The sequence below is a fragment of the Emydura macquarii genome, unplaced genomic scaffold (genome assembly GCF_026122565.2).
Source record: "Emydura macquarii macquarii isolate MOO-44397 ecotype Brisbane River unplaced genomic scaffold, CSIRO-AGI_Emac_v2 contig_318, whole genome shotgun sequence".
NCBI lineage: Eukaryota > Metazoa > Chordata > Testudines > Chelidae > Emydura > Emydura macquarii.
The window spans coordinates 7,975,801-7,998,157 of NW_027130455.1; the positions used below are offsets into that span (position 1 = coordinate 7,975,801).

The 22,357-nt window shown below is 42.2% G+C and overlaps 2 protein-coding genes across 11 annotated transcripts in view; one reads left to right on the forward strand and one right to left on the reverse strand.

Annotated features, from left to right (window-relative positions):
- Nucleotides 1–386: 386 nt before the first annotated feature.
- Nucleotides 387–17,692, reverse strand: CUNH11orf54 (chromosome unknown C11orf54 homolog). 3 transcript variants are annotated; one of them, XM_067568240.1, is made up of 10 exons: nucleotides 17,554–17,692; nucleotides 11,184–11,329; nucleotides 8,908–9,006; nucleotides 8,063–8,136; nucleotides 7,070–7,171; nucleotides 5,076–5,252; nucleotides 4,173–4,322; nucleotides 3,560–3,676; nucleotides 1,411–1,612; nucleotides 387–1,188 (listed from the first exon to the last, which is right to left on the reverse strand). In XM_067568240.1, exons 2-9 carry the CDS (start codon nucleotides 11,239–11,241, stop codon nucleotides 1,439–1,441), a joined length of 951 nt encoding a protein of 316 aa, XP_067424341.1. In that variant the 5' UTR covers nucleotides 11,242–11,329; nucleotides 17,554–17,692; the 3' UTR covers nucleotides 387–1,188; nucleotides 1,411–1,438. The 3 variants fall into 3 exon arrangements, with proteins under 3 accessions (XP_067424341.1, XP_067424327.1, XP_067424334.1); XM_067568226.1 differs by having other exon boundaries at nucleotides 387–1,612; XM_067568233.1 differs by lacking the exon at nucleotides 17,554–17,692 and adding an exon at nucleotides 11,792–12,324 and having other exon boundaries at nucleotides 387–1,612.
- A 131-nt stretch (nucleotides 17,693–17,823) lies between these two features.
- Nucleotides 17,824–22,357, forward strand: part of TAF1D (TATA-box binding protein associated factor, RNA polymerase I subunit D) — a 46,832-nt gene continuing 42,298 nt past the window's right edge. For all 8 annotated transcript variants that reach the window (XM_067568306.1, XM_067568304.1, XM_067568312.1 and 5 more), the window contains exons 1-3: nucleotides 17,824–17,891; nucleotides 18,718–18,839; nucleotides 20,655–20,912. In XM_067568306.1, the coding sequence (XP_067424407.1) occupies nucleotides 20,674–20,912 (239 nt within the window). In that variant the 5' untranslated portion in view covers nucleotides 17,824–17,891; nucleotides 18,718–18,839; nucleotides 20,655–20,673. The remainder of the gene's footprint in view (nucleotides 17,892–18,717; nucleotides 18,840–20,654; nucleotides 20,913–22,357) is intronic.

Genomic DNA, 22,357 nt, shown 5'->3' on the forward strand with positions numbered 1-22,357 from the left:
GAGTTAATGCTATGCAAAGCAGTTTTCAGCAGCCACTGCTGCAGGTTTGCTAGAAAATTGTTTACAAATGCTACTTGACAGCTTCACCAACTCTCTTTTCAGCTACCTGTACTCTCTAAAGGTCTAGAATACATGTTCGGTATTTTCTTCATTTCAATTAACACATCATATACGTGTTGTTGTACTACATGCATTGTTGTCCGCATATGTCAGAAGCTGAGGAGTATTTGGCTTTAAGTCATATGCATGTTAGTGATTTATACATAGGTCATACTTTTAGCACATAGCAGGTAGGATATTATAAATATATTAAATACACTTCACATCTACATTTTCGTATTGTGTTTTTGCTACAAGACACAAAGAAAAATATAACAAGACTCATAAAATTTTAAAATAAAACTCCTAATCAGGGTTTATTCACAGCTTAGAGATTTCCCACTTGACAGCAAGTAAAACAGTTTCAATTCAATTCAGTAAAACTTTATTGGCAGGACAAGTGATACAACTATCATCAGTATGAAGAAAAAAAAAAGAATGCTGACAAAGTGCTCCTGTACTTCAGCCTTGTTCAAAACTAGAAACAAAGAGGGGCTGACCCTCCAGTCAACCCAGTGTAACTCCACTCACTTCAGTAAAGTTACTCCTAATTTACACTGGTATGAGAAAAGAATAGAGCACAAAAGGTATGATAGTAACATGAACATTTACAACCCTAGAAATGGTCCTAGACTTAATAAGTAGCTAGCTAGCTTGTAAGCACCACTAACAATGAACAAAGTCCCTCTTTGACAAGTTTGCATTTCCATACCCATAGGCCCTCCCATGCGCTCAGTGAAATCAATGGGAGTATTGCCACCAACTCCTGTAGATGTATGATTGCATCCTGTAGTTCTGTTGAGTTAGAAGTTACATTACTGGAACTACAAGCACCTTCCTCTTATTTCAAACAAGCCCTTGTAATCACTGATTAAAATAAGTGGCAATCTCAATACCCATATATAACCATGATGGCACATATGGCTAGAATGGCATGCAGCCATGCCAATATCAGAGTCTGAATTGTAGTGTAGTTTACAACATGGTTCTTGTCTGGCATCTCTTTCCCTCTTCCATTTAGAATGTGGCGCTCTCGTTAATTCAGTGATGGCTTTCTATAGCCAGTGACAATCACCTAGTAATACCTGCCTAGAGTAAGCAAAATGGAACAAAATAAATCACTAATACAAACTATTTGGCTTCCAACGTTAGGATCAAATTAATTTGTAATTGTCTGAACTCAGATAACTATTTCAATCTAAACGTTGAATATGTTCCTTCTTTCATGTTTGTTCTTGAAAAGTCATTTAAAAGAATAAAAGAATAATCAAATCCAATATTTCATTTTAAAAATTTCATTGCTATCCTTACATTCCAAATGAAGTCTGCATCCATGGATTTAATCTCTCCCAACCATATGAGACTCTTTGGGTCTATCAATACGAAAAAGAAGCTCTGCAGGCAAAAAATAACCCAGATACTGCACACACTCTGGCGTGGTGTCATTATGGTAGTGTCCTCCTTCACCATGGTGACTGAAACAATGGGTGTGCTCCAATCGCAGATCAAACCCCTGGGGGACAGAAAAATGTGTGTTATGTGAGCACAGCATTTTCTTTTAAAGAAAGTATTTAAATAATGCTTCAGTATTTTGCAGTTAATATTGTACTTTTCTTACATAGGTCTCAAAGAGTTTTAGAAACATTACTTATTTAAGACTTGCAACGTGAGGTAGCCTAGTACAGGACTCTCTCTATTTTATGGACCGGTAAACTGAGGCAGAGTGAGAGTGGCTTGCCTGAGGTCACGCTGAGGCAGTGATAGAACTAGCAATAGAATCTGGAAGTCCTGACTCCCAGTCTTCTACACTACAACACACAACAGTTATCCATGAGGTCAAGTTGTTCTAAGCCAGGCTCAAGTATTTGTCTTGAGTAGCGTCTATAGGCCCCAATCAGAGACCAGGGCCCCACTGTGCTACACACTGTACAAACACACGACAAAAAGACAGTCCCTGGCCCAATTTTGAGAGGTAACAGGACGAAGCATAGGTAACAAACAGTAAGATGATAATGACCTGTGTGATAAGCATTGGGCTCTGGCACACCAGCTGCCTAAATAAAGAGGTTCCCATTGGAGCAATGCTATTTGCCTCCTAGAGATCTAATACGTAATTATATTACAAAATTAGAGCGATGAGAACTAACAGTTAGGTTGGTGGCAAAATGTGCCCATTTTATTATTAATTATTTGTATTACCGTAGTACCCAGGAGCCCTCATCATGGACCAGGACCCCCACTGTGCTAGGCACTGTACAAACACATTTTATAGTTACTTCATCTTCCCACTCTATCCTTATGTCTGTTTTTTCTTCCTGTTGCATTTTGTCACGCTCTAAATTGTGAGCTCTCTAGGACAGAGACAGTCTTTATACAAACAAATAGTCCTTAGCACAACAGGCTCTTGATTGATTTTTCCTGGGCACTAATTTAATACAAATAATAAACAATCATTAGCAAGGCCCTACTTAACTTGCAATAAAGTGGAAATTGGGGATTCCACAATATTATGCTTCCACCACAATTTTGACAGCGGAAGCCTCCGATGTGTGCAGGCTGACAGTGACAGTCAATGTGGCCGACAGTGGAAAAATCGCAGAAAAATAATAATGGACTTTAATACCGCAAATAATAAGGTCCATTAATATTTTTCTGCAATTTTCCATGGCTTTTCAGCAATTCAGCTGTAACTTTTTGACAATCATCCCGCAATTCAAATAGGGCCTTAATCATTATAAAAAAGCACTTTTATGTCAGATGCTTTCATTCAGAAGACTATTCCATTAACAGCTGTTGATATCTATCCATGCCTATAGTACTCATCACTAGCTTTTGGGAAGCTATGTGCAATTTAGCACTGGCCCAAAGGCTGCCAAATAGAGACCCAATGGAGTAAAGCACATAGAATCATAGAAGATTAGGGTTGGAAGGGACCTCAGGAGGTCATCTGTCAGGCTTTGATTTGCCCACACTATAAATACAGTGCAGTGTTAATATAAACTTCCCCACATAGTATTGCCAAAGTGTCCCAGCCCATTTCTGAATGGATCATATGAAGGTAAGGATAATACAGTCTCCATGCCCATTCATTCCTTGGTCTCTCTTCTGAGACTGCCAACTAGATGTCCAATTAATGCAACTTGGGCTGCTGGTTTTGGGATGCAGACACCTACACACTAGGAACTGGACTGGGACCAAACATTTCACTCTTACCACTGAACAAGTATCAGCATTCAGTCACAACTGACCTGAGTTTTATTCAAGCCAGTGAAAAGTGAAAGGCTTAGTTATGTTCCATTACCAGTCCCCTGAGCCACCCATTCCAACACCATTCATAAACTTTAATATAATCCATATACAATTCCCATTCTTGAACAGAAAATATAAATAAAAATAAATATATCCAAGACAGAATCATTACAAGCCAAGTTAATTACTCAGACAAACAAAACAGACTTACTGGATCTCTGGAAATTAGTACTGGCTGACAAATCAAGGGAGCCTTCATTTCAAAAAATTTGAGCCAATTATTCACATCCTCATCAGTGTTTAAATGACAGGCAGAAAATTCTGGGGGCTATAAGAAAAGCATTATCAGTTGACTGAAGATACTAGGACCAAAACTTCTCTCTCTAAGCTACTTTCCTTCACTAGCCTTAAATTCTTTTCTGCGCCCCATTTCTTAACCAGCAAAAGCAATATCCACGCCTGTTTCTCTATTCAGAAACACAAGCAATTACCCCATGGCTACCTCCACTGCCATTCCTCAGGTACCAAATGAGGAATTCTTAGAATCAGGTAACTTGCATCCACATGTTAAATTTGTCCTATCACGTTGGGAAAATGCAACTTCTAAGATGCCCTCCGTACTAGGATCAGAATTATGTCAGCTACATCTGTATTTGAATACAGCTGAAACTAACAGGATTCTGGCATGTTTTCTTCAACCAATATGGATAGATTTTTTTTCTGAGAACAACATTAGCCAAACTGTGATTACAATTGTAAGGAATAGCTGAACCGTCCCGCATGTTTTTTAGAAAGATAAAGAGCCTGAATCAAGAGCAACTTACCATGATATGAATCTTTGCTTTCCCCTTTTGAATAACAAATGTTCCTCCCATCCCCACGGGTTTATCTCCATAGGATTTTTCTACAATTTGTCTCATACAGGTCACAAAGTTATGCGGCCCAGTTCTTCCATTGGCTTTCACTTCAATGACCTGGAGAGTAGACATACGTTCATCTTGCCTATCATGTGCTGTAATGTTCTGTGAATGTTTACTGCATACATCATGTATTTCAAAGCTGCTATGAAATACTCTCAAGTGTGTATCCTAAACTCTTTGTTAAAGTAAGTTTTCTCACAAGCGCTGCTTCCTTTGCATTCTTAAAATATTCAACAAGTTTTGTTTTGTGCATGTGAGAATTTATTTCTTTTTGAAGTCTTTTATTTAGTTACACGACAGGCACAGCACATGAAGCAAAGGTATAAGCTTCCCTCTCTCACCCAACCAGCAGGCCTCAATCTTGTCATGAAGGAACACACTCTCTAGGGATAAAAAGGTTGTTCAATTTCCAGGTACCATTCAGTCCTTGCTTCTCTGCTGAGGCCACCCTGTGCCAGTTGTGTTGAGCGAGACGCTCGTCCACCAGGAATTGAACTAAGACCACAAACCTCAGTTTACACAGATCAATCTAGCATTAGATGACAATAACTTTCATAATTACCAATCTGGGCTGGATTACAATGGGCGATTTAAGGGTGATAGGTTCCATATCCCAGTAACAATCCTCTGGGAAATTCAGTCCCTCACATCAACTTCATTTTCTTGTATAGGACATTATTTGTGTTATATAATTTTGGCATTAATATTAATATCAGCACCCCCTGAAAGAAAAGGCAGGCCTGAAACAAAGAAGTTTAACTTCAGCGATCGCCTACTGCAGAAGTGACATTTTATCCAAATATGCACCTTGCCAGGTTGGCCCTGACTGGCATACAGGTTGGCCAGCAGTCCAAATTCGCAGTCACTGTATGTGTTGCAGTACTTCTCCAGCAGGCATCCTCCATCTGCAGGATTAATCTGAGCAATGTAACTCTCATTTACAGAAGATTTTTGGTCACTCTCAGTTTGAACAATCGGGATAAACTGCAAAGAAGAGCATGTAAAATAGCTGAGTTTTAGTCCACTGGTTCTCAACCTTTCCAGACAACTGTACCCCTTTTCAGGAGTCTGATTTGTCTTGCGTACCCCAAATTTCAGCTAACTTAAAAACTACTTGCTTAAAAACAACAAACATAAAAATACAAAAGTGTCACAGTACACTATTATTGAAAAATTGCTTACTTTCTCATTTTTACCATATTATTATAAAAGAGCCCGAGCCCCGCTGCCTGGAGCTGAAACATGTAACTTAGCTTTGTGGGGCCCACTGTGGCATGGGTCCCCAAGCAAGTGCCCGGCTTTCTACCCCCTAATGCTGGTCTGGCACTTTGACCCCCCCTAAACCCATCCCGAGACTCCACTGGGGGGTCGCAACCCCCAAATTGAGAAATACTGATCTAGAAGAGTTGAGTATCCCCTGGAAGACTTCTGGTTGAGAACCACTATAGTCAGCTGACTTTTATTACTCGGTAGGTAAGCATCCCAAGTTAGGGCCCACTCCTGAGAAGAACTACAATAGAAGTTGCACCTCTCAGGATCAGGTCCATAAAAATTAGCAAGATGCATAACTATTTTAAAGGAAAACTCTCAATTTAAAATGTACTAAGTACGAAACACATGTATTAAGGCATTTTCTCTTATCTAGTGATTTGGATCCAAGTCCCTATATAAATAACAGAACATTAAATGGGACTGTTTCTCAGCGAGGCAACCAACTGAATGTATCGCTGCAGTGGGCCCAACTTAATGATGCTGAACAGGACTGAGCATTCAGCTTCTGTTAGACAGCATTGAAATGACAGAGTTTTCAGGTGGGATTTTCAGTGTTCATATTGTTGGCTTAACTGTGCTCTCACTGCATTCAAAAGAAAACCTTCCATAGACTTCAATGGAAGCAGAGTTAGACAAAATATCTCCAAAATATCACTCTCAATGTTGTTGTAAGGCAGGGTCTATAATAATTTAAATGGTTAATTTGACTACTTACATATAAAAACAAAAATATTTTCCTATTTATTTTACATAATAAAAACATGCAGCAAATTTGAAAGTTTCTGAATTACCATATTTACTACCAGGAGCTAAATTCTCTGTATTAGACTATTAAGATGTCAGCTTTCAATTGATTTAGTTTTCTTCTTTGATTTTATTTCAGGCACCTAAAAATTTGTTTAGTCACGTACTCTTCTTTGTACTTAGATGTAGCAATCTGAACATTTTTCATATTACACTGGAGTTTTCAATTCACCTCAAATCAAAGCTGCATTCTTTATTTCAACACATAGGCCACATCAAATAAATCATTTTTTAACTTCTGATCCTTATCTGATCTTACAGCTTAAGTCTTAAAACAAGAGTGTCTTGAATGATAACACAATTTTTTTTTTGTAATATTTAAAATAAGGACTAACACTGGGTAATTTTAAAGCAATTTACCATTCAACAGTTTGGCAGACATTTTTTATGTTTTTCCTCCTCTCTGGCATTAAAAATGTGACCAGCTAATAACAAATTTCAGTATAGCAACAATTAGGGGATGCTTCCATTAACTCCATAATAACCACATGCTTCCCTGAAGAATTTATAAGAATGAAATGTGTTTTTTTAATCTAAGTAATAAGCATCTCATAGCAGGGGACCTTGTCTTTATTATCTTTGTACAAACTTACAGTGCTATAGACAAATGTTAAATGATAATTATGTTGTAAACAGAAAACACCAAGAAGTTATAAATGTAGAAATGTTTGCTATTTTTTGAGAACTGCTGCATATTTATACATTACAAGCTAATGTTTACTAACCTCAGCATTTACTCCAAGAATCCTAGAGGATGCAGCTCCAGCTCCAAGAATGAATGCTCTAGGCAACTCTATTTGCTTTGCAACAATGTTCAGGTCATAAACCTGCACAAAAGACACACATTTATGTACCTTTGACTTTCTTGCCTTGTAATTCTCATTCTAATTACATTCCACTGCAATTTCTTGATGATTTTATCCAAATGTCATTATTAGTTATTGTACAGATTGGTTTGAACACAATTGGTTTGAACACAAATCTGAATAGCACTGCCATCTCATCTGATCAAGTTCAAACTTCATGGCTTGGGCACATATCCACTCATTTGCTGGACTGAAGTCTTCTTGCACAAGCCAGGCCCCATCCTTTCTAAGGCCCAAATTACTGATCTCCATGCAAGTGACATTGTTTAAAGCAAAAAATTGAAAATATCCTTAAGTGATATCACATAGCATCAGATTCTGGCAGGTCCCATGCTCTACTAAAAGAGAATACGTTAGCAAGTATTAATGTGAACTAAACTTTGGGCTATACCAGCCCCACACACAGGCCCCATGCGCAGTCTGTTTTTACAAAGAATAGTAATAATCAGTATGGATGGCTGTGGCTAGATGCCAGTAGTATACAATACATAAACAGGTAGCATACAATACATAAACATACAGATCATACCCTGGTCTCTAGGTAATTCCCTCCAACATCCCTCCTTGGCTCTTGTCACAAATAGCTTTTGAAGAAACAGCCACATGGTATTTAAGTACCAGAAGAGAAACAATTTTTGCATGCATCTTCTGCTGTGGGATTTCTGACATGTTATGCTCAGCACAGGCCAGGGTTTGGCCCATAATGCTTTCGGAATGCAAGCCTATTTTTACAAGTGGAATCCTACAACATTCATTGGTCTGTGTTCTCCAGGATAGTATTTTAAAATGCGACTATATATGCTTCTTTCTTTGGAAAGTGCACTAAAAAGCCATGACTATAAATCAACTCACCTTATCTTTTTGCACAAGAGGCACAAGGTAAGGAACACCTCCCACATCCGCTATTCTAGGCTTCCCGCAGATTCCTGGAACAAGAACAAGGCCAATTAGCTTGTCAAGCGAATCTCTCTAAAATTCTCTCTGTGCACTTGAAGTATAATAGGACAAGGACAAATGATTTGTTCTTCAAAAGTTTTCTGAACAAAAAAGTAGTGTGTGAGTAGTAGTGTGAGCTCATGTGCTTGTACTCAGAAAAGTACATCAAGTTCATCAAAAGCTTCCTTTGAGTTTCCAGGAACTCTTTAAAAACCATCATTTTTTTCCTAAGTAAAAAATACTACTACTCACACAAAACACACAAAATCTACTGGGCAACAATCAAGGAACACCAATTCTCCAATGAGATATAGTTTGTAGTGTTATCATGCAAAGACAGCAGAAGGTATAGATATAAATGCTTTCACCTATCTTGTGTGAGGGCAAAGGTGGGAGTTTAAATAAATAGGGACTGAGCCCATTATTAGAATGAAGTCGAGTAGTAAGATCGTACTTGGCATGTACATAGCCCCTTCCAGTTGAGGATGTCAAAGCCCTTAACAGACACTAGTGAATTAAGCCTGTTAATTAAACTCATTTTACAGATGAGGAAGAGTGATGTGGCCTGACTAGAACAAGTCATTCAAGTGCTCTACATTAAGCCAGTTGCAGAGCCAGGAATAAGAAACAGGTCCCCCAGCCTTGTGGCCTACCCCCAAGACCACCCTTCCTTGGCCATCATTTTCAAGAATTTCAAATTATGAAGAATCAACTATGAAATACTGGTAGAGTCATGGCTTACGGTTAGAACAGTATGTTACCTTTAACAGGAAAACTGAAGGGATCCCGAGTCAGATCAGGGCAGTCTACTACAGAGACCTGGACATCAGCAAAGTTCTCTTTAAGCCCATTCTGCAGGACTAGAAAAGAGTAAAATAATTTGTTAACAGTGAGAAATTAGCTAGAGTTTGGCAAGAAAACACACCACATAACACACATACTTTAAGATGCCAATTCAGCAAGATAAATAAGCACAGGTGTCACTATAAGCACATGAGCAATTCCGTTAACTTAAATGAGGCTACTCACAAGCTCAAAGTTACACATATGTTAATTATCTCACTGAACCAGGGCTTCAGAGAGAGGAAAAAGTCCTTTTCTACTATCCTGTCATATTGCTCAAGGACAGAAGCTTCTATTTTTCCCTTTTACAAAAAATAAAATAAAATATATATGCGCGCACACGCACACACCCCCTCCAAGGTTTTCAGAAATAGACCCCTAAAACTAGGCTTCTTAATAAATGCACATTTAGGCACCTGCCTGATTTTCAGAAGTGCCACACACCCAGCAACAAGGCATCATGAGATAATTTTCTCTCACTGTGAGTTGAGCTGGATTCAAATTGCTGACTTGGGGAAAAAAAGAGGAACTTTTTTTCTTGGTCACATATCTGAATAAGATAACCCTCCTATGCAGAACAGAGGGAAGAAATATTGCTGAACAACCCTGGATACGTTTCATTTTGTTTCGTATCAACATTAGATCCACTAAGTGCCAAAGTATAGCAAAGTCACTCAAAAGCAAACCCCACATAGGAATAAATAATGGGATGTCCACTGAGTAAAAGCAGGGATGAATCTGGATTAGAGAATTTATTACGGAGAAGCAATTTCTACTTTGCTCTGTAAAGAGGTGGCATTCCCACTCAGCTCCAAATAAAGCATACACGGTCAAACTTAACTTATTCCCAGGGTTTGGCTTTATTGATATCTCCAACAACAAGAGAAGATAAAATTCAGCCTATACTCTCTTCTTAGGCCAGGCTGTTCTTAGCATTTCCTGAAGGATTTCCCTGTATCTGCCCTTGTCCAGAGTTTCAGACCTACCTCTCTTGTAGCATGGTAGAGTTAAAACCATTTTCCATTATGAGTCAGCAAAATTTACTTGGCAACATTATGTGGGGTTCTAGCTCCTGCTAGGTGAGTGGGTCAGTAAGGAGGCTGTGAAAGATGTCCATTGAGTCATTCCCCAAAGGTTGATGAGAGAGAGAAAAAAAAAGCAATACAAAACTTTGGATATTAGGGCTCAGCAGGAAGAAAGGAAGGAAAGGAAAACTCTGCTCTCCATCCTACTTCTCCTACTGCTGGGATAGGAACAAATTCAGCCTGCTGCCCCCATCATGGTTGCTTTACAGGTGCTCCACTCCATCACTCCCCCAACTCAGTCCTTTTGCAACTCCTCACTCCTCCCTGTCAAGCATTCAGCTGTATGGGCAGCACTGGTCCAAGAGGCTGTGACCCTGGCACTGCTCCAATCTGAGCACTTAGTGGGTAAAAATAGCACTCTCACTCAACCAGGGGTTCTCTTGCCATGACCCCAATCTTGCAATCCTTTGAAGCTGTCAAGTAATGGGGGGGCAGGTGGGTCTAGCAAGAAACCACAAGTAGATTTTGGGTTCCAGTTGGAAGAAAAACAATTGAGAACCAATATTGTGGGATATGAAGAATTGGTGTAGTGAATGTTTTTTTCCTCACCCTTCTCCCACACCCTGAAAAGGAAGAGCTCTGCATTTGTGCTAGTGTAGACAAGCCCTTAGTGTAAATATTTTGCACAGCTTTACCATCAATCTGCACAAGTTTCAACTGATGTAAGGCAAAAAAAAAAATTCACTACCTTAAATAAAGAGCACCATTTCCCAACCCTTTTCCACTGGGTGTAGTTTTAACATGCTGGTGGCAGAAACACTCAGTGTGGTCTGCATAGTTTGTTAAGTGCTTTGGGACTAGCCCTGAGTGAATAACTGATTTTTCATTTCAGCTAGTTCAAGTTCCTGCTCCAGAGATGGGATTCAATCAATCCTGAGGTCTCCTGCTTCCCAAGCAAATGTCCTTACCACAGGGCTGAAGGTTATGGGATAGATACACAGACACAGTTTGCTGGCTTACAATAATTTCAGATGGGAAAAACTTTGAGGTCAAATCCAACCTCTGCCTATCTCTATTGGGACATGGGTGAAAAGCACAATACAAAACTTTAGTTATTTGTCATTTCTTATTGCAACAATTTCCATAACACTATAAATTGCTTTACTTACCCCCAGAAAGTTCCTCCAGACTTGGGACATGAAGAGCAAACTTTTCAACTTTGGCCATTTTGTATTTCTTTCAGTCAACTGGACAAATGATTTATAAATTCTCGTCTGAAGACATCAGAGTACACCAGGTGCAAAGACTTACTGATCTGTTAACAAATGCAGTGGTTTAGTGATTAAAAAGGCATTGCACAATTTTAGACCAATCTTTGATATGCAACTTATTTTTTTCCCAATTTAAGTTAAGAATATATAAACTCTACAGAAGTTGCTTCAAATGATAGATTGCAATGTATGTGCTTATAATGCTAATTGCCTCATGTGTTTTGGAATGACAACGTGCATAGCATGCAGTTCTAGAGAGGATTCAGAGCTCTGTAGCCCATAAGGCCTTTGGCCCCAAACCTGCAACTGCTCCATACAATCAGACCCCTGATTTCAAGGGGCTCTGCATATGGGCAAGTGTCTGCCATATGGAGCCAAAGATTGGGGCTTTGTTTTTCTATGAGAGCTGAGATTCTGGAGCTCAAAATGGCAGTCTTCCACCTGCAGGCGCACGCACACGCGCGCGCACACACACACACACACCTTCCAAACAAAAAAAAAAGTACCGGTTCACTGTGAGGTCAAATTGGACCTCTGGGTAGGCACGATTCCAAGGCTTTCCCCTACAAAAGAAATCAGTGGCTGCAGTGTTTCTGTAGATGGAGAACAGCTGGAGAGAGTGAGGTACCTCTCCTACAGTAGCCTGGTATGTAACAATTGTTTTGTCAGCAACTACCTGAAGCTAAGTTTTCAGGACAGTTTATTGCTCACAGTTCACAAGTTCAAAGTAGCCACAGTTTAATCAGTCCTACTACAGCACACAAGCAAGGGATTGGAGCAGGCCACCAGGAAGAGGTGGTCAGGGTCCAGCTTGTAAGTCAACAATAGCAATCATTAACTCCTTAGTCACATCTGCCCCTCTGCCCACAAAGAGGAAACAAGTCTCAGAAATCCATACAGTGGGGCTTGAAAAAAGTCTACTTGCCTACCCGCCAGTAGGAGTTTTTCCCAGTGAGTACAGGGGCATTAGCCATCCATTTCTGTACAATGCAAGTTTTCATTAAAAAACATGTTTCCAGTCTTTATAGTTACCAATATTCCTTTTCAAAAGTAAGCCCATGTGCCATTGTCTTCCTGAGTCTGCAAACACATAGAGGGCACAGCAAAGATTAAAGAGTTGTGGCAGGAATATGGCAAAGATTGAAGAGTAGAAAAAGGGGGATGAGCATACTTTATACCAACAATTTCCCAAGTGAAAGGAGAAAGCTGCTTACATCCGGGCTGATCCAAAGCTTAGTGACATCAGTGAAAGACTCCCATTGACATCACTGGGTTTTAGATCACTTCCCTTTTCATCACACAACAAGGAAATCAGAAGGAAGCAGAACAGTGCTTTCTCTCCAGCCACATGAAAAACTATATTCTTCACCTCAATAAAAGTAGCAAAAATAAAGTCACTCACTTTTTTTCAATTTTCTCTTCCTTACCACTGCCTTGACTTCAGTAGCCAACCTGTTTCGAGGATGGCTAGCTGAGTGGGCAAAACCCTTGTGACGCTGGATGTGTCTGACTGGCTGGGCTTCTGCTGAGAAGCCAGTTGAAATGTTTTCCCCTCCGACCCTGCAGAAAGTAACTGATCAGGAACTGTATCTCCTCCTGCTGCTGAATGATGACTCCCTTACCGTCTTCCTTCAGGGTCGCATTAACCTTTTGTGGGCCTGGTGCCAAATATATTTGTGGATCCCCATAAGGGCAATGGGACATAGTGCTGGGGGGGTTGGTTTCTGGAGTGAGGGGACAGTGGGGCACGGTGCAGCGAGGCAGCTCTGGTTCGCCCAGCCCAGCGCAAGGGCCTTGTTTACGAACCGGCAGCCATGAGACGCACACTGGCCTGCCTGGCCCTGTGCTGCCAGCACGCCCCTTACCCTCAGGGGGTGGCCCGCACTGCACCACGCTTCCCCACCCAGCGCCCCCCCGCTCCGCCAGAAACACTCTCCCCTGACCCCTATGCCAAGCACACACCCCTGCTGAGAGTCCCCAGACCCCTATGCCTAGCACCCCCTGGACCTGCTATGCCCAGTGCACCCCCACCCACAGATCCCCCACAATTGCACAGCACCCTGCACACCCCCCACCCATAGCCACACACCATAACTGACAGTGCCCCACACAGACCCCCCCACTGCCCAGCGCCCCAACACACACACAGATCCCTTCCACTGCTCAGCGCCCCCCATAGACCTCCTATGCCCAGCATCCCCAAACACACAAACCTCCCCCACCACCTAGCACCCCGTGCCCCATCACTGCCCCACTGGAAGCTGACCATGTGAGCCAGCAGCACGGCCGGTCCTGGAGCAGGGATCACTTCGGCCCCTCGGGAGCAGCGAGACTGGAGCAGAGAGACTGGATAGTACCCTGGCGCTATTATAAACCCGGTACTGAGGTCAGGGGTTGAGACCTCAATAATTATTAGCACTGATAGGTAGTGTGATACTAAGCCAGGAAGGGCCTCAAAAGGTAAAAACATGTATCTTGTGCTTGAGGTGGTGGGAAAAAATCCAGAGGGATGAAAAAAGTGTGAGCGGGCATTTAGTTACTGCAATTTTAGTTACTGCAATTAACCAAGAAGATGACTTTAGTAGCAACATTTTGAATGGACTTGAAAGGGGGCAATATTGCATTTATCAGTGCTAGAAAGGAAGATGTGGCAATAGTCAAGCCACAAGGAAACAGAGCCTGGACACGAGCTTTAGCAGTATGGATTGAGGGACAAGGTCAATCTCAGAAATGTAGGGAGAAATTTTAGACACAGCCTGGATGTGTAGATCTAGAGAGTGGGCAATAGCAAAGGTGACTCCTAGAAAGATCTGTTTTGCCATGATGATTTTTAAGAAGACAGCTGGACAAACATGAGTTGTCAAAGACAGACCAAGATTTTAGCTGAGACAACAGTAGACAGCTCCAAAATAGAGAAGTAGGTTTGTTAGTCATCAGCATAAGGTTGGTAGTCATAGTTGGGCTTTTTGGGTAAGACCATGTAGTGATAGGGTGCGTGTGAGAAAAGCAGGAGGCCACGGATGGCATCTTGCAGGATCCCCAAAGGGAGTGGTAGTGGTCAGGAGGAGATGAGGACCAATTAAACAAAACGCTGAAGGAATTATTAGATTAATAGGAGGAGAACTACAAGAGGATGGAGTTACAAAAAACAAAATGACAAGATTTCACCAAGAGCATGATCAAAGCATCAAAGGCAGCCAAAAGGTCCAGGAGGACGTGGGTGAAGTACATGCCCTCAGATTTGGCCAGGAAGAGGTCCATGGAAACTGTGAGAGACATTTTAGTGGAGTGTACAGGGCACAAGCTGGATAGGAGAGGGTGTAGGACCAAAGTGGAGGAAAGAAACTCCAGATAGCAGTTGAAGATAGCAGGTTCAATGAGTTTGGAGATGAAGGAAAGAAAAGAGATTGGGCAATAGAGACAAGTGGAAACAAGGGTGGGTTTTACAATAGGGAACACTATGCCAGTGATTCCCAACCTTTTCTCTGCCATGGCACACCTTGATACCTTTAATTATTTTGAGGCACACCATCATATAGTCTCCAAACGAACTCATGAATATTCATGAGCCAATTCAGAACTTTTCAAATATTTTTTCAAAAAAGTCCATGGCACACCAGCTCAGGCCTGATGGTACACCAGGGCGCCCTGGCACACTGTTTGGGAAACACTGCACTAAGGCATGCTTGAATTACAAAGGGAAGATATTAGATAAGAAAGAGGTGGAGGAGACAGGTGAGAGAGGGGGTGAGAGGGTGAGCATAAGGAAGACCAGGAAGTAGGATGGGAAGGGATTACTGGAACAGATGGAGAGGTTAGAAGAGGAGAGCAGATACAAAACTTTTCTGCCAGTGACTGAAGAAAAGGAGAAGGTTGATGGGAATGTCCTGTCAAAGCTTGTTGATTTTTCTAAACAGAGAGGGATGTGAGGCTAGGGGACTGTGATGTTTAAGGAGCAAGTCAAAAGTGGCAAAGAAGCATCTGGGTTGCATGTAGGATTCAATGAGGGTGCAGAAGTACTCCTGGGTGGATAGGGAGATGGCAGAGCTGTAGAAGGAGACAGTACAATTGTAGTGGAGAAAGTCTGCATGGCCACAGGACTTCTGTGAAGATGATCAACTGGGGGAGAGCAGGAACACAAGAAACAGGTATGGGGGGGATCAGTCAGGGTTTGAGGTTGCTTGGATGGATGAACCTTGCAATGGGGGAGGTGGTTGAATGAGTCAAGGATTGTGGGGAGTGGACAGATTCAATGGTTGACACAATGGAGAAGGGAGAGAGGAAGGAGAGGTCTTAGAGAAGAGAATAGTCTGATGGACTGGCAGGCAAGAAAGCATTGGGAAGCAGGGAAAGGAAGAGGGCCAGATGAGTAGTATGGAAGAACACCAGTAGTGGTTAGACGAGGAATTTTGTGATGTAGAATAAGCTGATCTGGAGCTGCTGGTCAAAGGAGGATGTGAGGGTAAGGAGACAGGAAGTTAAAGGGTCAGGCAGGATTTTTATCTCTACAAAAGTTCTCAATTATATTGTTTCCATCCTGTCTTCATAAGATCCCTGACAGCACAGAAAATCTTTGTTTTTGTTCGCTTGATTGATCAGTTTCTGTATGTTAGCTTCAAATTTATCAGAACAAGTCAGAGGTTGCTCAACGTTAAGGTACAAAGTGCAGGGGCAACTACCTAGAGCTTGTCTACATGCTTTTCCTACCTACTAACGATATCACTTTAGAAATCAATATAGTTAAATTGATGTAAAGCCTAGTATGGATGCTTTTCCACCAATAAACACCTTAGTGTTAATATAGCTTATATCGGTAGTTAAATGAGTTTAAAAAGTGTGTGCGTGTGTGTGTAAACAAGTCACTAGTAGAAATCCAAGCAATAGGGGTTCCAAGGACCTGGGATAACCTAAAGGGAATAACCTAAAGGGCATTTTAAAAAGTGATTAATAAACTCATCAGAGCTGGAAAGCAACAAAGCAACCCCTTCTCTACAAAACATAAAAGCAAAGTTTCAAATGAGAATTATTCAGTTCTGCAAGTCAGTGGATAAATGAACAAACATGCCAAGACATGGTGTGGAGAAAATAAATAAGGAAGTGTTATTTACTCCTTCTTATAACACAAGACCTAGGATCACCAAATGAAATTAATAGACAAGTTTAAAACAAACAAAAGGAAGTATTTCTTCACACAACGCACAGTCAACCTGTGGAACTCCTTGCCAGAGGATGTTGTGAAGGCCAAGACTATAACAGGGTTCAAAAAAGAACTAGATAAATTCATGGAGGATAGGTCCATCAATAGCTATTAACCAAATGGGCAGGGATTGCTGTTTGCCAGAAGACAGGAATGGGTGACAGGATGGATCACTTGATGATACCTGTTCTGTTCATTCCCTCTGAAGGACCTGGCATTGGCCACTGTCAGAAAACAGGATACTGGGCTAGATAGACCATTGGTCTGACCCAGTGTGGCTGTTCTTATGACAGTAATTTTAATGACAGTAATGGCAATCTTATGACAGTAAGGTTAATGCCTCACACAACAATGTACTTTATTCACTTTACATTAACAGCTGTAGTCTCCCGGTTCCATTTCATCCTCTGCTAATAGACATAGTGTAGCACAGGCCTTCTCGGAGAAAGAACAAACTTTTAGTAACAATCAAAGCCTCACACACACTCCTTTAAACCTTTGCCAAGAGGGGAGCTCCCCTTCTAGGGACAAGGGTGTAAAGCATGTAATTAACGGGATGCAGGAAGGGTGGCGAACTAGCCAGGCTTTTCCTGTAGTACCCTGAAGCACTAGCGATGTCACTGCCCTACCAGCCTTTCCCCCAAATCCAGGGATTTTGGACTCCAACAGCACTCCTGGCCGGGCGGGGATAAGGAAGCGCCCAACACAGGGTAACTGCGCTACCCCAGCCAGTGTCTACAGCGGGGTGGCCAACCACTCAGAGACGAAGAGCCGTATTTACCATTTCAGTTTCCCCTCGTCTCTTACCCTCCCCCGAAAATTCCAGCTGATCCCTCAATTTCAGAGGAAGCTTGTTAATGTCACTTGTCAGTTTCCCCTGTCTCTTACCCTCCACCGAAAAGCTTGTCAATTGCAAAGAGCGGCAAAGAACAAACAGCAAAGGGCGGCATGCAAAGAGCCCCCAGCCGCATGTGTATGACCAAAGAGCCGCATGGGGCGAGCTGTGGGTTGGCCACCCCTGGCCTATAGTATAATAATCAGCTGCGTGCAGCGGCCGCTCATTCCACTTACCAGAGTCCTGGGGAAAGGCTGCGCCGCCTGTCTTCTGCCAGCTGGGCTCTGCGCGCGCACGCTCTCCCGCGCCGCCCGTCTACTGCCACGCTTACAACGTCTGGGGAGCGGAGAACAGAAAAAACAGAAATCCTCGATGCCTCTCCCAAGATGGCGCCCAGGGGCAGCCGTCTGTTCCCTTCTTCCCATCAGGCCAGCCAGCTCTCGCGAGAGCGGGTGTGCTATTTAAGTAGCCAAACAGCCGTTGACGGGCCTTTTCAGGCGCGGTGTCGTTGGGCGGTTGGGAGTTGAGGCCATCTTGGCGTAGCCTCACAAAGAGCGAGGTCCGGGGAGAACGGGTGAGTGTGTTGGAGCCTGGGCCGCTTTCTACATCCGTGGCGCTGGGCCCCTGGCCTGGGCGGGAGCCCTCGGGGGCGGCCGGGGAGCCAGCGGGAGGGTCCGTGGCGTCTTTTGTGGGAGGGCCATGATTAGCTGCGGGTCTAGATGTAGCCCCGCTCCTCTCTACGGGGCTGGGCGGGCGGGCGGCCTGTATGACCTTGGTCCCTCCCTGTCCCGGGGGGGTGGGGTGGCGCGGGCTCCCCCATTGGCTTACAGCGCAATGGCGGGAAGGAGGGGGACGGTTCTGACTTGGGCTGAGGCGCCCTCGTCTCGGCTCCTGCTAATGGCGCGGCTCACTCCACGAGAGGGGCTTCCCCGGCCCTGGCCAGGTGCCTTGGGGCCGGTGTAACACGTCGGAGAAGAGGGGAACCGGCCTGGCTGAAGGTCTCCTCAACGTGGCGCCAATGCGCCTCCTCGCCGAGTGCCCTAAGCGGCCAGCGCCTGGGGCGGGCAGAGGGCGCTGGGTTCCTCTGCTCCCTGCTCTGCCCTGGGCTCACTGTAACCTGCGGCAAGTCCTGGCTCTCGCGTGCCTGACCCACGTGCAAAATGCTGCTGACAGGCGGGTGACATGGAGTGCTGTGCACACGGTGAGATCCTGGCTGGCTGGTGCTGTAACAGTGAAAGAATGATAGCCATAGACAGCAGCACTTTTCGGAAGCAGTTACCAGTTTGCGGGAGGAAACACAAACCCTGGGATAGCCACAGAAATATTTTTTTGAGCGGGACGGGGACTCCTCTCCCCTCCTCTCAAAGGTTCCACTTTTAACCTTGTTGTTTCTATGGCAGGAGGGGTAATCCAGCTAGTTGCTTTCAGCAAAGGGATCAGGCTATTCAACCAGTGCGGGGAGAAAACTGTTGTGGAACTGCAGGAAAGAGTGTCTTGTGTTGCTGCATGTTTGTATAGGCGGGTAAGTTTTATCAAAAGCACCATAGCTAAGCAGCTGGTGTGTTGTGACTACCCATTATTTTTGTTACCTTATGACCATTCTCTCTCTTTCACTTGATGTACCTCATCTTGTACTTGGGTTAAGCTCCTTGAAGCAGAGACCATCATTTTGTTATGAGTACAGTGCCTAGCACATTGGGGTCCTTATTTCCAATAGAGGCCTCTAGGTAATGCAATACAAATAAAGTAATGTTTGACTCTCTGGAAACATCTTTCACTAGTTATGAACTCCATGCTTAACAATGGGGATCAGTTCTACTAAAGATAACAGTGCAGTTGTACACAGTTGATCTAATTGGGTTAGGGCTGGAGTATTGTGTTAAATGCAGTACAGACATGCAGTGGGAGATGAATCCTACCCCAAAAAGCTTAAAAGTCTGTTAGCTGAGACACAAACAAGATGTCAAACCTAGTCCGATTTTTAAACTAAATGGTATCAACTCCCTCACTTTGTTCAGGTGCTCCATCTGGCCTACTATACCATCATTCTATCTGCCCTTCTTTCATCTTGCCTGTCTAGTAGAGTTAAAAAAGCTTGCAGTACCATTGGGGAATATTGTTTCTTTACTATAATTTGAAAGTCATTTTTCTTTGAAAAACAGTTATCTACTGATAAGGTCATTGCAGTGTTTATCTCTGAGGGCCTTGAGTACTAGAAGTAGTTAAATTTATGTATCGTTTATTCAACTTCATAAATGAAATTTACACTTTTTAAAAGATGCATCTAGTAGCAAACACTCTGCCAGTATTAATCTCTAGTATTGTGATAGCCCAGTTAATTTGTAACAAGAGTTAGTAAAAAGTACTGTCCCAGAAGAAAAACACCATTTGACCTTAACTGATTTAGCATTTGCTTTTCTTGTACTTTTCTACTCTTGTCCCTTGTCGGGGAGGGAATCTTAAATAAGATTTAATAAAATTCCCTAAATGTCTTAAACTAGTCATAGCAGGTTCTACTCCCTACATCTCCTTCCCCTTTATCTGCAGGGATTGCAACCACATTATCCATATGGCTCCCTCCTGTGGCATCACAACTTTGCACCTCTAACATTCTTTTTCATCTGTAGGACAAGAATACTTTTCTACATCAGTGCTGTTGTAAGTCTAATTGGATGTTTGCAAAGCACTCTTTTGAACACATAGCTAAATATTAAGTGTACACACTTCTTTAAATAGTACAACTTTTTTTGAAATGTCACTGGGCAATACAACAGGTGATTATCTGCAAAGACTTTTTTACCCCTCCAAAACACCTACATGCTCAATATTGGGAAAGGGTAGGAAGGATATTTGTGTTATTAAACACCTTCAGGGTACTACATAAAACACTTTTTGTTGGACAAATGTTTTAGAACTGGGATGTTTGTTGTAATGTTGTCTTAGAACTAGGGTATTTGTAATAATTTTGCAGAATCCTAAAGATGGGCTATGTCCATCTTCTCATCTTAATACTAATGTTTCTCAGACTAGTCACTGCATGCAATATGGCATGTTAGTTATTTGGCTGCGGGTGAAGAAAATAAATTATACCCTACACAGCTGAAAGCTGATAGTTACTCTGAACTCTAATACAAAATAGCTTGAAGTTAATAGAAGAAAATTAAGATACTGATAAGCCTTTCGGATGTCCTATTTTTCCTGAATCAGTCTCTCAGATGTGGAAATATTTATGTATTTAAGGTAATGTAGTTGTAACAAAAAACAATCTGGTGATAAAATATTATCTAGGACATATTCATTCTTAAGTGTGTAAATCTTTTTAATTTTTTTATTTTAGAACAAATTGAAAGCTCAGAATGACTGATACCAATGAAGCCAAGACTTCAGCTTTTGACCACTTTGAAGATTCCCAAGATCTAATATATATTCAGCAAGAACAACAGCCTAATGCGCATGAACATGCAATGACAACTAGTTCATGTTCAGGCTCTGCATTGAAAGATTATATATGTGATGATTTGATATCTTCCAAACGTTTCACCCACTTGACCACTGTTCCAACCAATGTCTTGCTGGATGACAGTGATTCAGAGATGTGAGTTTTTCTTTCCTCCTAAGCTTACCTATCTGGTAAAACAGACTAAAGGCCCTAAGTATCTTAAGATACTGAAGTCAGATGTATGAATGTATGTCTACACTGATGGTGGCAAAGTTGCCACTGTCAGATGGACCATCTGGATCAACTGAGTGGTCAGTGGAGACCCGCTCAGTTGATTCAGAAGTTGATGCAGTAAAACCACCCCCTCAAGTGGTGCAGCACTGCATCAGTGTAGTGAAGACACTGCGCAGACATAGCTTAAGTAATGCCTGTTGACTGCTGCCGAATCACCCGATAAGTGTAGACCAGGGCTGAATTTGATTGAAAACAAACTCATAATGCTGACTTCTATTTAAGATGATGCATTTGGTTTGGTGCATATGCAGTAGTTTTATTTAAGAGATTTTTGTGGAGAGAGCTGTTTTTGTGTTAGCTCCCCATACATGTTAGGCAGGTGTTTTCTAAACACAGGAAGACAGGACTTGCCCCAAATAGTGTACAGTCTAAACATCATGGGTAACTATTTACAATGGATACCTAGAACCTAGTTTCTCAATCTGTGATACAAGACACAGGCAGGGGGTACACAAAGTTGCTATCTATCACAGGGGTGCTAAAAACTCCAGTGAAGGAAGCACTGCTATCCACACTAGGCTAGTGCCAGCTCATGTTTCCCAAGTTCTGGTGGTGAAGAGAACGCCATGTGACCCCCATGATCAGGCCAGAATGATTAGCTGGCACCAGCCTTTGCTACTATTGGAAGGGGAGGGAGAGGAGAGTAGAAAGAGCAGGGGGTTTTGTGGTCTGCCACACCCACACAGCATTGCAGAACTCTGGTGCTTTATGAGAAATAGTTGTCCATCGGTAAAGGGGGAAAAGATTGTTTCTCAGAGTTTAAGCACATGCCAGACTGCTGTAGTCTCCACTTTTAGTGTTTGAATTTAAGTGGTCTTGTGTTACTGTTTTAATTTTACATTTGTGAGGGTGTTAAAATGGATTGTTTAATTGTAAAAAGAGACTTAAGATTTAAAAGAAGGTACATTAGTCTGTAAATATAAAATCCTGTGGAAATCGAGTGTTGGGGTACTGATTAAAATTAAGAAGTTAAGGGGTACTTGCGACTTAAAAGGTTGAGAAACACTGCCCTAGAGCTCCTAACCCATGTCATATATATTTTTCAAGACAAAATATATATGACATCTACCTGTCACAATTCCTCTATGGAAGTTATAAAAAACAGAAAGTCAGTATATTTACTTTGTTAGGACTTTTTCTTAACTTCCTCCCTGTTTTGCTCTTTTTGGGCAACATGTCTTTGATTTAAACAAACCAGTGTGGGCTGGTGATGGGGCAACAGGAATTCAGTCTTTGATTCTCCTACATTTTAAGCTGGCTTTAATAATTAATTAAATGATATTTTTACCTTTTGAGTTCTCTCTTTT